At 41.5% G+C, this 14,487-nt stretch overlaps 1 protein-coding gene across 12 annotated transcripts in view; it reads right to left on the bottom strand.

Annotated features, from left to right (window-relative positions):
• Positions 1–14,487, bottom strand: part of RC3H1 (ring finger and CCCH-type domains 1) — a 68,264-nt gene that overhangs the window by 28,636 nt on the left and 25,141 nt on the right. For 10 of the 12 annotated variants that reach the window (XM_072869045.1, XM_072869048.1, XM_072869052.1 and 7 more), the window contains exons 3-7: positions 7,526–7,646; positions 6,067–6,306; positions 4,753–4,928; positions 1,946–2,146; positions 629–761 (exon numbers count right to left, since the gene is read on the bottom strand). In XM_072869045.1, coding sequence (XP_072725146.1) covers positions 629–761; positions 1,946–2,146; positions 4,753–4,928; positions 6,067–6,306; positions 7,526–7,646 — 871 coding nt within the window. Of the gene's footprint in view, positions 1–628; positions 762–1,945; positions 2,147–4,752; positions 4,929–6,066; positions 6,307–7,525; positions 7,670–14,487 lie in introns of all 12 variants that reach the window. The other 2 variants (XM_072869049.1, XM_072869058.1) reach the window with 2 other exon arrangements.

The raw sequence follows: 14,487 nt of genomic DNA, 5'->3' as shown, positions 1-14,487 counted from the left end.
TTCTAGAACAGAGAAAGAGACATACAATTTTTAGGTAAGTTAATGGAAGTCCTTAATCTGGTGAGTGTTTTATTGAAGACTTCCTCTAGTTTGTAAACAAATTATTTACTCTGGTAAAGAACTGGAGAAAAAAGTCATCTCGGAGTGACAGCTACAGCTCTGCATTAGGCATAGTGGTTCTATCAATCTTCCTGTTGCTTTGCAAATCTGGTTTCAAACAGCAGCATCTGTACTAAAAAAGGGAAAAGGAGGAAGCAAGACTGCTGCCACTCCCCACAGTTAGCATTGCCCAATATCAAGTATACACCATGTAACCTCACAGGATTATATGTATTCAACATCCTCATCCATGCTCACCCAGTGCTGTCAAATAAGGAAGCCCTCTTCAGAGAAGCGGTGAAATTATTCCTGCCATACTTTTGAATCTATTTTAGCTTCAGAATAGTTCAGTTCCTCACACAGACTACTGCTGTTTCCAGGCTGGTTATGAATACCATGCAAGAATCTTAAGTTTATGAGTGAGAGGATGTTTCCTTCCACTTGATGAACAGCTTTCAATCCTTCAACAGTGTTAAGCTCCTCTTGCTAAACTGTAAGTCAAAGGTTTTTATAAAACATCTAGACTTACCTGGACTGGGATCAATATTTGCCAGGAGCTCTAGGTGAGGTCGAAGACGATTCAGGTTAGCTGGATCTCCAGTCCTCTGAAGAGCAATAGTTAACTCCTGAACACTCTGTGCAAAAGAGGCTGGGGTCTGCAACTTAAAAAAATTATAATAATTAACTTTCTACAGGCAAAGCAATCCTCATGGTTTCTGAAGGTTGCTCCACAAGCTCACAAGAGCCATCTTCCAAAACTGGAGTAAAATGTTTTTCGCACAAGCCCATTTCAGTCAGCACCTTCTATTAAATTCCTTCTCTAGCATTAAGAATTCACAATTCTTTGACATTGCAGGTTAAAATACAGTTCTAAATAGGCTAACAATGTAACCTATTTCTGTGTTGTGCTGGCACCCAGAAAAAAAATACAGAACATTAGAAACAATTTAACTTAGACTTCTGAAGAGTCTAATATCTCCAATCCCTGAACCAACAGGTTCGCACCCTGCTTTAAACTGAGTACAGCTGACAATAAAGAGCAAGATGGTTGAAGGACAATGATAGCTAGCAACGTTCCATTTACTAACATCACACAATTTCAGTATTTAAAATCCTTTAATTCTACCTAGATCCTTCAGGAGATGTCTGGCAGGACACCTGAAAAGGTGGGCAAATGCATAAATACACAGCAGACTGATCTTGAAGCTAATCCTCCTGCACGGCAGCCACAGCAATTGTTTCACAGCTTTTGTAACCATTCAACAAGGTTCAGTTCTTCCCACCTAATTTAGGCACTTACATGGGAGTCCCCTAATTTAAAAGTCCATTTACCTTATGTTCCCTCTAAAGAAAAAGAGATCTGGGCATTCCCAGAGGTCAAGTCTTGCAGTATATTTACTTGCAGCATATTTACTCTTATTTAAGAAATGTGCTTCCACCTGTTTTTCTTACTTCAGGTATAGGCTAGGGGACTGATTTTCTTTCAACTTACGCACTAGCTTCCTGCCCGGAAACATGAACCATTAACCTCTGTTACTACATTGGCAGTTATCAGCTGTTCAGAAAGGACACATCCCAGCTGTGCAGCTAACCTTTGTGGCTTCCCATCTGCAGAAAGAGGTAAAGTAGAAAGAGATGGCAGGATGGCAGAGGGAGCAAGATTCATTAGGTTACAAATATATATTCTAATTATTTAGGCCATAGTGGGTTTTGCAATAACAGGGCAAATGATTAATGGGTAAGGTGAGTACACATGGGTGCAATCTGTAAATTCATGTTACAAGCATGTTACAAATCTACTACAGTTGCAAACAAGATAGACTAGGCTGATTTTAGGTGGCTTTACCTTGTCAATGATAGACTGCATGTGGGATTTGTGAGACTGGTCTCCGTATAACAGTGAGGACCACTGATCTGGTGCAATGCGTAAACCTGCTTCCATAGCAATTTGAACTATCTGGGAATCGTGTTCCCTTCTCAGAGCTTCATACGTCCGAAATTCCTCCTTCAGTTGCATCAGGGAGGAATCTTCATCTCGCTTTGTCACCTAGTGGGGAGAAATGAGCCAAATACAATTAAGCAGGATAAGCCAGAGATTATGTAAAGTCCAAGACAAGTGAAATCTTCAGTCAGCAACTAAGTTCTTCCTCCCAAACTAAACTGAACTACGATACTATGCAGTGAACACCAGTTCCTACTAAAGTAACACACTCTTCATAAACTGGAACCATGATGAAATGGATACCAAACATAATTTACTCAGACTGACCCAGATACTGGTGGAAGTGTCACACTTCCTGAACGACTTTACAGCATCCACACCTTACTTTTCCAGTGAAGGTATTTTGTTTGTATTGCAGAATTTTGTTTGAGGGTACTATTAGCAGCAACAAAGCATTTTTTTCCTCATTTAGCAAAAGTGAATGACATTTAAGTTGAGCACCTAGGAATGGACCATTACATACTGTAAAGTACAATAAGCAGCTTAAGTTCTCTTTATACAACTCTGATACCCAAGAACTTCATACTTGTTTCTAACCACACCACCACTCAATTAACAGAACTGGGGATTTTCCAGCTTTAAGTGTCTTCTAAGGAGGTAAGTTATACTGACTTACATACAGGTTTTGTTACTGTGCAACTATTAAACCTGGACAGAGTCAAAACCTAGCTTTACAGATTAAAGTTGCTATTATTTCAGCCTACATTGCCATCATAGCTGTACAACAAAGAACTCTCCAAACACGTCGGACTTAATGAGTAATATTTTCTATAACTACACATATTTTTAGGCACTGGTAATGTTACAGGACAATGAAAATTGAAAATGAAAACCAATAGTTTTCATAGAATCACAGAATCATTAAGGTTGGAAAAGACCTCTAAGATCATTGAGTCCAGCCATCAACGTAACACCTCCATGCCTACTAAACCATGTCCCAAAGTGCCACATCTACACATTTTTTTAACTCCTCCAGGGATGGTGACTCCACCACCTCTCTGGGCAGCCTGTTCCAATGCTGGACAACCCTTTCAGTAAAGAAATTTTTCCTAATATCCAATCTAAACCTCTCCTGACACTACTTGAGGCCATTTCCTCTTGTCCTATCACTTGTTACCTGGGAGAAGAGACCAACCCCCCACCGCTCTACAACCTCCTTTCAGGGAGTTGTAGGGAGCAATAAGGTCTCCCCTGAGCCTCCTTTTTTCCAGGCTAAACAACCCCAGTTCCCTCAGCCGCTCCTCGTAAGACTCTTCACCAGCTTCGTTGCCCTTCTCTGGACATCCTCCAGCACCTCAATGTCTCTCTCGTAGTGAGGGGCCCCAAACTGCACACATTATTCAAGGTGCAGCGCCTCACCAGTACTGAGTACAGGGGCACGATCACTTCCCTAGTCCCGCTGGCCACACTATTTTTGATACAAGCCAGGATGCCATTGGCTTTCTTGGCCACCTGGGCACACTGCCGGCTCATGTTCAGCCGGCTGTCAACCAACACTCCCAGGTCCTTCCCTGCCAGGCAGCTTTCCAGCCACTCTTCCCCAAGCCTGTAGCGTTGCATGGGGTTGTTGTGGCCCAAGTGCAGGACTCAACACTTGGCCTTGTTAAACCTCATACAATTGACCTGGGCTCATCAATCCAGCCTGTCCAGATCCCTCTGCAGAGCCTTCCTACCCTCAGGCAGGTCGACACTCCCACCCAATTTGGTGTCTTCTGCAAGCTTACTGAGGGCGCACTCAATCCCCTCATCCAGATCATTGATAAAGACATTAAACAAGACTGGCCCCAAAACTGAGCTCTGGGGAACACCACTTGTGACCAGCCACCAACTGGATTTAACTCCATTCCCCACAACTCTCTGGGCTCGGCCATCCAGCCAGTTTTTTTTACCCAGCAAAGAGTACACCCGTCCAAGCCATGAGCCGCCAGCTTCTCTAGGAGAATGCTGTGGGAGACAGTGTCAAAGGCTTTACTAAAATCCAGGTAGGTGACATCTACAGCCTTTCCCTCATCCACTAGGCGGGCCACCTGGTCACAGAAGGAGATCAGGTTGGTCAAGCGGGACCTGCCTTTCCTAAATCCATGCTGCCTGGGCCTGATCACCTGGTTGGCTTGCACATGCCTGTTGAGTGCACTCAAGATGAACTGCTCCATAATTTTCCCCGGTACCGAGGTCAGGCTGACAGGCCTGTAGTTCCCCGGATCCTCCTTCCGGCATCTTCTTGTAGATGGGCATCATACTGGCAAGCCTCCAGTCGTCTGGGACCTCCCCTGTTAACCAGGACTGCTGATAAATGATGGAGAGCGGCTTGGCAAGCTCCTCCGCCAGCTTCCTCAGTACTCTTGGGTGGACCCCATCCAGCCCCATAGACTTGTGAGTGTCCAGGCGGTGTAGCAGGTCGTTAACTGCTTCCTCCTCGATTATGGGAGGGGGGGGGGTTTATTCTGTTCTCTGTCCCTGTCTTCCAGCTCAGGGGGCTGAATACCCTGGGGATAACTGGTCTGACTATTAAAGACTGAGGCAAAGAAGACATTAAGTACCTCAGCCTTTTCCTCATCCTTGGTGGCAATGTTCTTCCCCCCCCCCCCGCATCCAATAAAGGAGGGAGATTCATAGCATTATGAAACCTCCAAGCAAAATCATCTTCATACCTTGAAGCACGAGGCTCTGTAAAGAAGCTGGACAACATGCCCAATGCTAGTTTTAGAAGCCTGAGGAAATCGCGGCTCCAGTCTCTGAACCACAAAGAGAACCAAGACCTTTCGTGACAAAGCAGATCCATCTTCCAGAGCCAGTAGAACCAGCTTTAAAGCCTCCTCTTGCATTGCTGGTGGGGGAGAAAATGCGAAGAAAAGAGACAAAAGATGAGAGAAGACCAAGAAAGATTTCTGCACAGTTTCTTGTTTCCCTACAAGTGGGAGACCAGCTACAAACTCAACACACACACGCAAGCCCACAGACAGGAAAGGGAGCTGAGCAAGAAGGGAGGGAAAAGAGGGAAGGAACACTTCCAGATTCCCAGACCGTGACCGGGGAAATAGGACTTTTAAATTTTTTATTATTATTTGTTCTATATTGGGTATCAGATGATAGGAAGATTTCTTTGTTCCTGTCTATACATCCCTCTTGATTATTAATATACGGGTTTTCAAAGGGCGTTACCTATGTCTCGCACCTAATCCATCAGAAAAAGCTGAGAGGCTGAGGAAGGGCAAGGTTGGTTCCCATGCAGGTAAAAGAGCAATTAGTGGCCACACAAATAAATTAGGTGCTGTAGCACCGCATATTTTGCTAGGTAACAAGCCTCTCTCTTCCCTGCAGTGGTGCAAAACTCAGCATCCCGAAGTTAGTCTTCCTTCCCTTGTTTCAGTGGGGAAAAGCTTCTGTATTTTTTTCTTTAAGAAATTGGCCTCATATTTCGAGGCATTATTTTTGTTGGTCCTCAACAAGTGAAGTCCACATTTTCATTAACGAAACTTCCTTTTTTTTTTTAAAGGCAAATTGATTGTTTTAGTATTCTATGAAAAGGAATTTAATCTCTAAGTACGTAACTTTTAAAAAATTCAGAGACACACACCCCAGATGTAACAAAGCTCTCTCCACAACTGTTAATGTTTCCTACCCTAGAGAAGGAAAAGAAGCCATGTCCTGTCACTTCTAGTAACCTTATTTTTTCTAGAAAGGTCTTACTTCTTCAAAAAATAGTGAGAAACTACTTTATCTTATTACAAGACCAAAAGGACACACATTGTTCTGAATTTTACAGAAGACTTGTAAAAACACTAAAAATGTGAGAAAGTCCATGACAGCAGCCCAACAGATATATCATTAATTCTGAAGACTTAGTATTAAGAAATTAAGCCATTGCCTAATAGAAGTCACTCAGGCAATTTTACACCCATTTATCAATCCTCCTCAATTGTGAATTGCTTCTAGTATAGAAGCAGTACTGTGATGTTACCTACCTGGTCCAAGGAATTGGCACCCTCTGGCTCTCACTGCAGCCCAGAGGTTGGAAGAGAGCTGTTGAGGATTTTGATGCTGAAGAATGAGCTCTGTGACTGTTCTTTCACCCAGTGACCGTGCTGCACGCATGGCTCTGATCCGCCCTTCTTCCTCCACTAGCTGGCAATGAACTAATGTCACAAGTTTCCTTTGCATGGGACGACTTAGCACGCTCTGAGTAGTACTGTTAAGACCCACACCTTCAAAACAAAGTGAAGCAGAAAAAACTACCTCATATCTCCTCTTCTTGTGCCAGCCTTCAACCGCTGTACTGTAGAAGTGCAAACCTAGTTCTCCTGATGTCCACTTTGTTAAACAGAACACTAGAGAAGGCATATCAGAAGTTCATTTTTGTCAGTTTGTTTTACTCAGCATTAAAAGCAAACAGTTCCCAGGTGACTCCTCAAGGGTAGGATCATACTGCAGTCCTTCCTTTATTCATGGGCTTGAAGGATCACTGCCTCTGACTGTTTGTCTGTTTTCACAAGACATTGAGTTTCTTATCTGTATCTGGTATCTGTGCTGCTTTGGCCTAGCCAAACTGACTTACACATGAGTTCAAAACTGCTTGGGTGATGTTTAATTATGTGCAAAAACTGTGATTCACAAATGTGCTGGGAGCCATGAAAACCAGGTTAAAGGAACAAGTGACTCGCTAGAGATATAGCTGCCATACTGAGTTTGTTCTACAGCACAGAGCTTGTTCATCGGGGCACTACTCAGAACGATACTGCTATCACACTGTACTAGTTGGAAAAGCTCGAGACACTTTTTGCAAAAACTCATTTTTTAAAACCTGATACCCATGATGCTCACCTCTACTACTTGGGTTGACAGATTTTCCAAGTTCAACATATGTAATATAGCTAAAATCCATACTCTTGAGCCCAGCACAGTTTTGCTAAATTAGAATTACTCAGATTGACCCAGCTCTTGTATAAGACCTTGTATACACAGAGTATTACTTATTTCTCTTGATATATCCTATATGCAGTAACTTTCTCATTTCAGTTTATTCCCCCTCCACAAGAAGCTGCATTACTACAGTTATGTCAAAGCAAAGCAGCACTCAAAAAAAACCCCAAACCAAACAGAATTATCTATTTTTACTTAGTCTGCAGAGGTCAACTCAACCTACAAAGTTTGTCTGAACTTACTATACTGCAGCCAAATACCTCGGCCTAATACCTTGGCCTTTTCTCAGTATTATTTTTGACACAATGCCTTTAAATTCCACACACACACCCCCCCTCCTGCCCCGGAAGACATAACCCTAATGCTTAGGAAACTTGTTTCAATTTGTTTTTAAACTAGGTTTATATCCATTTTTCAAACAGACTAGCTAATCATTTGATTAGTTCGTTTTGCATCTTATTTGTTTCCAGCTTTCATTTTCAAAGGAAACAATGCAGGAACTACCTCTTGCGCTGCTGAGTGGTTTAAGGTACAATGCTAATTCTTCCACACATTTCTTGCCCTCCTCATAATGCTTGGTATCTTCAGCTCCACTACATAAAGTAATTGGCTGCTGCTCAGGAACCTGAAAAGAGATGACATGTACATCTACGATGAATATACATAAATAAGTGGCAGTCATGCTTACAAACACCTCATCAAGCTTGTTAATATCAAGCATTTCCTGTTTTGTTCCCCTTCTGTGTTTCTTCTATATTAGTAAGCATTTTTTCAGCTTGTTTAATGAATAAATAGCATTAAAAAAAATAATCAAAAATGAAGACCAAAAAAGTAAAGAATTTATGGTTAGCGGATTTCTTTTATTTAGTGGCTGACAGGAACTAGCAGCAGAAGACTTATTCCATGACAAAAAAATATTACATGAGAATCATAGCAATTCTTATAACTATAAAACTTTGGCTGAAATAACACACATGTTGAGACATCCCCAAAGCTGGATGTCCAGAAAAATCAGACCACCCCTGGTTTGCAGGTAAGTACAGATTCATATCTAGGGCCTCACAGCTCTAAAATCATCCAGGGATAAGTGATTGGAGCTACTTGGATTAGTGAGAGAAAGATTTAGCAGCAAATATACTAGGACACCCTTGGAACATATTCTGACTAGACCCAATTATCAAGCAGCAAGACCAAGTTATCCTACACAGTGCATATGAACACAACCTACAAGTATTAATCTGACAACACAGGCCAGTTACATTCTTGGGTTTTTTCTTTTTTTGGTGCAGTGGTTGTTTGGGGTTTTTTTGTTGTGGCATTTATTTCTTCATACAGGCATTCACCAGAAATCAGGATTTTTCAAAGGAATGTTGGACCACCCCTCCCCCCAAGTTATAATTTTGTTTTTGTTTTCTTCCAGTTGAATTCTTAAAGCTTTAAACAAATTTGGGGGTGCAGTACAGCACTGTACTAGTGTTTTTCAACATCACTATACAGCAATCAACTCAATATATGATAGTATAGAGAACTGGAATTTCTCAGAAGCCTAAACACAAGCACTTTTTGCATATGCTATTGAAGTGCAAACAGATCTCAGACTTCAATTTCTATTTCCAAGTCAATCACTATCCCACTGGCAATAACAGCATGCTAATCCCACATAGCTGCTTACGGGGACCAACCCAGGCCCTCAGTCTAAAAGCAAAAGCCTTTAATGCTTGAGTTAGAGACAGCTACAAACCCGCTAACCTTCATGTGCAACCCAGCCACATAGAGAGTAGCATTATGGTGGCAGCAGCAAATACAAGCAGTGAGTATATACAAAATATATATACACACACACACATATATAGTTGCTGCCACCAATGTGGACAGGAGCTTTCCTATCAATTTTAATAGAAAGTAATGTTTCAATCATATGATCACAGTTCTCCTACAGGTTTAGACAGCTGTGCATGCTGAGTTGCTCATTTGACACACACTGCAAAATAAAAAGTTACTAGCTGCATAACTCTTGCTTTTACAGTAGGCAACAAAAAAAGTCTCCAAGTGTAACTTATCAGCTGCAATTAAGATAGTTGATACCACCCCAAAACTAACAATCAAGATAGCCTGGATCAGACACCTCCCCTTTTACTTCTATAAAACCAAAAAACAAAACTAAGTTTAAATCACACCAAGACAGCAAGGTTAGCCTGGATGCTTTTCACAGACTGCAGTTAAGTCGTGAAGTTTTGGGGGTTTGTTTTGTTTTGTTTTAATTTCGGGAATGAGGTGGTGTTGTTTGGGGTGTTTAGGGTTTTGTTTGTTTGGTGGTTTGGTTTTTGTTTGTTTGGGGTTTTTTTTTTTTGTCTGTAAGCAAGAAAGCTTTGAGCAAAAGGAGATTTTGCAACTGTGTTTTACAGTGGTCAACCATAACTGTTATAACAGCAACAGCCTCAGCTGGACTGGTTTCTTGGGATTTGGGAAACAAACATTAACACCTTCAATATTTGCTTTCATGTTAACAGAATACTCCACCTCCTTTTCAAAGCAACTGCCATTTTAGCAGTCTGCTTCTGCCTGAGAAGTTATACAAGCAGAACTGGCTTACTGATCAAACAACACGCATCTCATGCATTTGTGCCAAGACAGAGACTACACAGTCTCTGCCCTATTTACTGCTGTAACATATTTTGTGTAAATTTCTATTTACTCCTGCAAGCATTCAATCTGGCACTGGTGACAACCTGAAATACAACTACAGTGTCACAACACCCAGCAGACAAAGACGGCTTGGAACAGATGTGGGACAGGAAATTGTGTTCAGCCCCGGATTTGAATCTTGAATTAAGGTAGGTTTAGCAGACATTCACAGCAGTGGTTTGGAATGCCATACACAGCACAACTCCACCAGCGAGACACAAGGACTGTCTAGGCAACTAACAGAAAGCTTCCCCCTCCCCCAGGAAAAAGCTGGCATAGAAAAACTTCCATGAGTTAATCAAGCTATTGAACACTGTGTATCTGCGTATCATTCCCATTTCTTCTCTTTGCAAGGGAAGCTTCAGTGTAAAAATCTAAAAGCCGTGCACAACTGTACTGTTTACAAAATGAGCCCAAAAGAGATTAGAGTTTAACTTTCATCTTAAGCTAAAGCACATGTAGTGCTGAACAATAAAACACCATGCTTATTTTGTGGTTTCAGGAGTCTTCAGGAGAAGATAATGTACTTCTCCCCACACACACTTCATCTTCACTCATGTGATGCATCTCACAGTAAAACGTACAAATAATTTGCCCTTTTGCTAGTTCTATTATATGCACTTCCAAGACTTTTTTAATATTTTAGGGTTAGAATGATTATAAGAACAGCATCTACCAAGAGAAAAGTGGTAAAAATGTGATTTATAAAAGTCACAGGAGATCTGAATTTTAATTTTGGCTCTGCCATGGAATTGCTGAGGGACAACTGAGAAATAATTCAACTCCAAAGCACCTCCACTTGGCAAAATATTCTTTCAATAGCATGCAGGACCCTATGGTCGCTTCTGTTTACAACACCTCTTGAGAGCCTCAAAACAGATGCCCTGCAGAGAGAGTTCGTTACTTTCATCCTCATTCAATACTCCATTCTCTCAGACACCACACCCTTATCACAGTTTTCATTGCAAATATATTTACATAACATAATAAACACCTTCCAAGGGGGACTAGAACAAGACAGGAAAAATAATCTCAGATGTTTAATTACTTCAAATTTGTGATCTTTTTGTGTGCATCTGCCTTGGCAATGATTGCAAGTATCCCGGCAGTGGAATGCCATCCATTGGTATGACTACTTGTGGCTGTGGGAAGAGGCAGGTTATGACAGCATGAGGAAGGGGACCGGAAAAAAATCGCTAAAGCATCATCTCACACCAGGCAGTGATTTTGAACTGATGATTTAAGTGTCATTTGATGAAGGATGTCAGCTTGAGTTGTCAGTAATTACCATTAGACATATAAATGAACAGAATGAGAACATGTTAAACAGACCAAACCCCTTTTTGTCTGGTTTGAAAACTACCCCCCCCCCCCCCCCCCCGCAAACAGATAATTTGCTTCCTGCCAAAAACAAACAAACAACATGCAAACAAAACCCAAAACCTACTGTCTTCAGTTTCTCAAGAGTTTGCACAACTTCTTCACAGTTAATTCCTCTTTTGTGGCACCTCATTTCACCAAAAGTTACAATACAACATTATCAAACGTGCCACTAATATCTCTGCAATTGTAATCTTCCCCTTTTGAAAGGGCCGTGAGTTAAGATCACTCCACCAGTTCTCATATACACGATTCCGTTGCCTAATGACTAGCATTGTATTTATCATGTCCAGCAGGAGACTATGGAAGAAATTAAAGCACCACAGGAATTTTTGCCACATAATGTCACCTGTTTGGAACATGCATACTGATGTTTCACGTGTTAAAAAAACAGGAGGGAAGAGATTAGATGACAGATCCATGATTATGCACCTTCAAAACACTGGCTTAGTGAATGTTTAAAATAGTTGCACATAGTGAGTAATATGTGGATGCTTGAAATTCAAAACCTCATTCCCACAGAAACTAGCTTAAGGGATTTCTTTACCCAAGAAGTTTAAAAAGCAAGGTGCCCCATGAATGCCTTTTTGATTTGTGTTCAAGGCCACTGCGCCTCCCTTCCGTCACAATACACTTAGCTCCTGCTTAGGCACTCAGCTATTTCCAGCTCTCCCAGGAATAATAATTCTCATCTTCCCCTTACAATCCCTTCTCACTGCCATCATCTTATGCAGGTGAACTTATCTATAGCTGGGCTGAATTGCCCAACCACTGCCTTCCAGAACAGACTCTGTAACCACTGTTGATGTGTACCATGCTACAGTGGGGCAGCAGAAATTTGAGACTCTGCAACAGTTAATTTTCACATCAAGTGTGGCTATAACCTAGGCAACAGGTTGCATTTTTGGAAAGGGGTGGGGAGAGGGAAAACTGAGAAACAGCCAGTAATTCAAGTAAGAAACCAACTCTTTTCACCATTAAAGTGACAAAACCTACACAGAGAGAGAATACTACTGTCAGAGAAATAGCTTACTGCCTCCCCGGGTGCCTGTGTGACAAATTTAGTACATTTTCCCCAGAAGTACACTCCTGCTTATTTCACCCATTGTGGCTGCTCGAAGAAAGCCAGCCAACATGACTTGCCCTGGAATCCTATCCTTGCTGCCAGTCACAGCAGAATAGATTTGTTTCTTCAGACTGCCTGGTCTCCTCCTCTGCCTCCAGCAAAAAAGCACTTAACACTTATAAACGTGTGAACTCCTCAGAAGCCTCCCCAAAGAGAAAAGAACAAACTGTTCTTCTTCCCCCCAGATAAAAGCTTTAATTGTATTGCACTGTATCTCCTTCTAAAATGAAACTTGTTTTTTTTAAATTTATCATTTAAAAATAAAGTATTACACATCTCCATGGACTCAGGTTAAGGTGTACAAGGGTTTGTTGGAGATTAGGGGACGTTAATGACACATACACCCTCCTGAAACTAAACCAAGAAGAAGTAGAACAGGAAAATAGGCTTTGTTTCATTGAAGTTGTGGATACTACTCATGCTCCACAAGCTGGCTTGCTGCTCACAAAGTTCAAAATTACTGAAAGTACTCTTTTTTTTTTGTCCTTAACCAAGCCTTTTTCTGTAAAAAGGTAGAAAAATAGCCCTAGAGAGACTAGTGGAAAATAGCAACTGTTTCTCTGTCCTTCACAGCAAAGTGGCATACTTTTTTTCTAGTACTCCATAGTCTGGTAAACACTACAACAGGTGCCAGGAAGGGAAAGGAGGGTGAGTTATACTGAATGCTGATTTCGTTCACATGCTCATAGAAATTAGGAGCTGGGGGGGGGAGGTGGTGCAAATTTCTCTTAAGGGGAAAGTTTGTCAGTAATAAAAACCCAGCTAAGATCACCAATTATTGTTTAGGTATCAGAACGCAGCGAGCAGCATACATGCAGGAATGAGTGGCAAATGAGGGGGAAGGGAACACTGTCTCTTTTGGTGGCATTTGCAGCTTTAAGGTCACTGTGAAACAAGGTCCTATGAATCTTGATCACATAAAAGTTTAAGATATTTAAAAAAAGCACAAAAATTATGTCATTAATTCAAAGTCTGAACCTAGAGTTCAGAGCGCTAAGACAAATACAATACTATCATAAAGCCACTCTTCCTGCTTCATACCTCACACACATATGGATGAGGAAACTCTGGTTGGCTAACTAGCAAAACCAGAATAAAATTCTCAATTATCTGTAACAGAGGCAGGGTGATTTACCATCTTATTCCAGAGGATCTTGTTTTTATGGAAATTTTAATTCAGGCAAAGATCAAGTTAAAGCTATCACATAGCTTCTCACAAAGCTTAACAAATGCACACAAAACAACCAGAAAGATGCAGAAGGAAAAAGATGTTTATCATAAATGTGAACCTTTGGATATAGCTGGAACTATTCTAGAAACTCCAGAGAGGAAGGAAGGAGATACAAGAAAGAGAATCACAATATTTATTTATGGCATCACTCACAGATTTCACACTGCTGGGAAGCTCTTCAAAAATGGCAGCATACACATATCACAGAAATGGAAGTGCACAGTCTCATCACCCTCTCCTGCAGAGCAGGATGAGTCACTTAGCACAGCCAGAAACACAACTCAGTTTTAAAACTTCTGACATAACTTCTATGCCGTACACCGCAAAAGAACAACAACAAATCAGTCATATTACTTGATAAACCGAACAAAAAAAGAAGTGGCAAAAGCATGTTTGGATCTCTAGGTCACAGTACCTAATAAAAAGCATAATAGCATCTTTCTTCCACATCTTTTAAAGTTCCTCCAAAACATAACTCTTCCCTTTTCCCTGAACTATAGATCTCACTGAATTTTCTGCTGCCTCCAACTCTGCTGAGCCCGGGCACGGAAGCAGAACAAGGGAAAACAATAACCCCTCTATGATAACTGCATCCCATCTACATTTTTCTTCCTCTCCCCTAAGTTAGACATGATTTTCCCTCCTCTCCCCAAGTCTACAATCCTGTCCAGCCTTGGGAGGTATGGGTCACAGGAAACTACCAGTGATCTAACCATGATAAGCTTATGCCAATTTAAGTCTGTGTTGCAACCAAACAGGGTGATCCTGGTTTCCACACATCCCTGCCCCTCTCCTCCAGCTGCCGTCAGTACCAGTGCCACTGGAGTACTCATCTCCATCAGACCACCAGTTCAGCTGACCTCACGAGTACCCATTCCAGCAGAAAGGGGAGTCTTCGGCAGGCTCCCCCCATTCACTTATATGGATTTAGATTAACATATCAGCTCAGGAAGCTACATTTCCAGAGCACAGTCTCAAATTAAACATAAGGCAGTATAAAGGCTGCTACCAGAGGGGTCTGTCCCACTTCCCTTACTCTTCCCT

Source organism: Ciconia boyciana, chromosome 7, assembly GCF_034638445.1.
Source record: "Ciconia boyciana chromosome 7, ASM3463844v1, whole genome shotgun sequence".
Classification (NCBI taxonomy): Eukaryota; Metazoa; Chordata; class Aves; order Ciconiiformes; family Ciconiidae; genus Ciconia; species Ciconia boyciana.
This window is presented reverse-complemented; position numbering and strand designations above follow the sequence as displayed.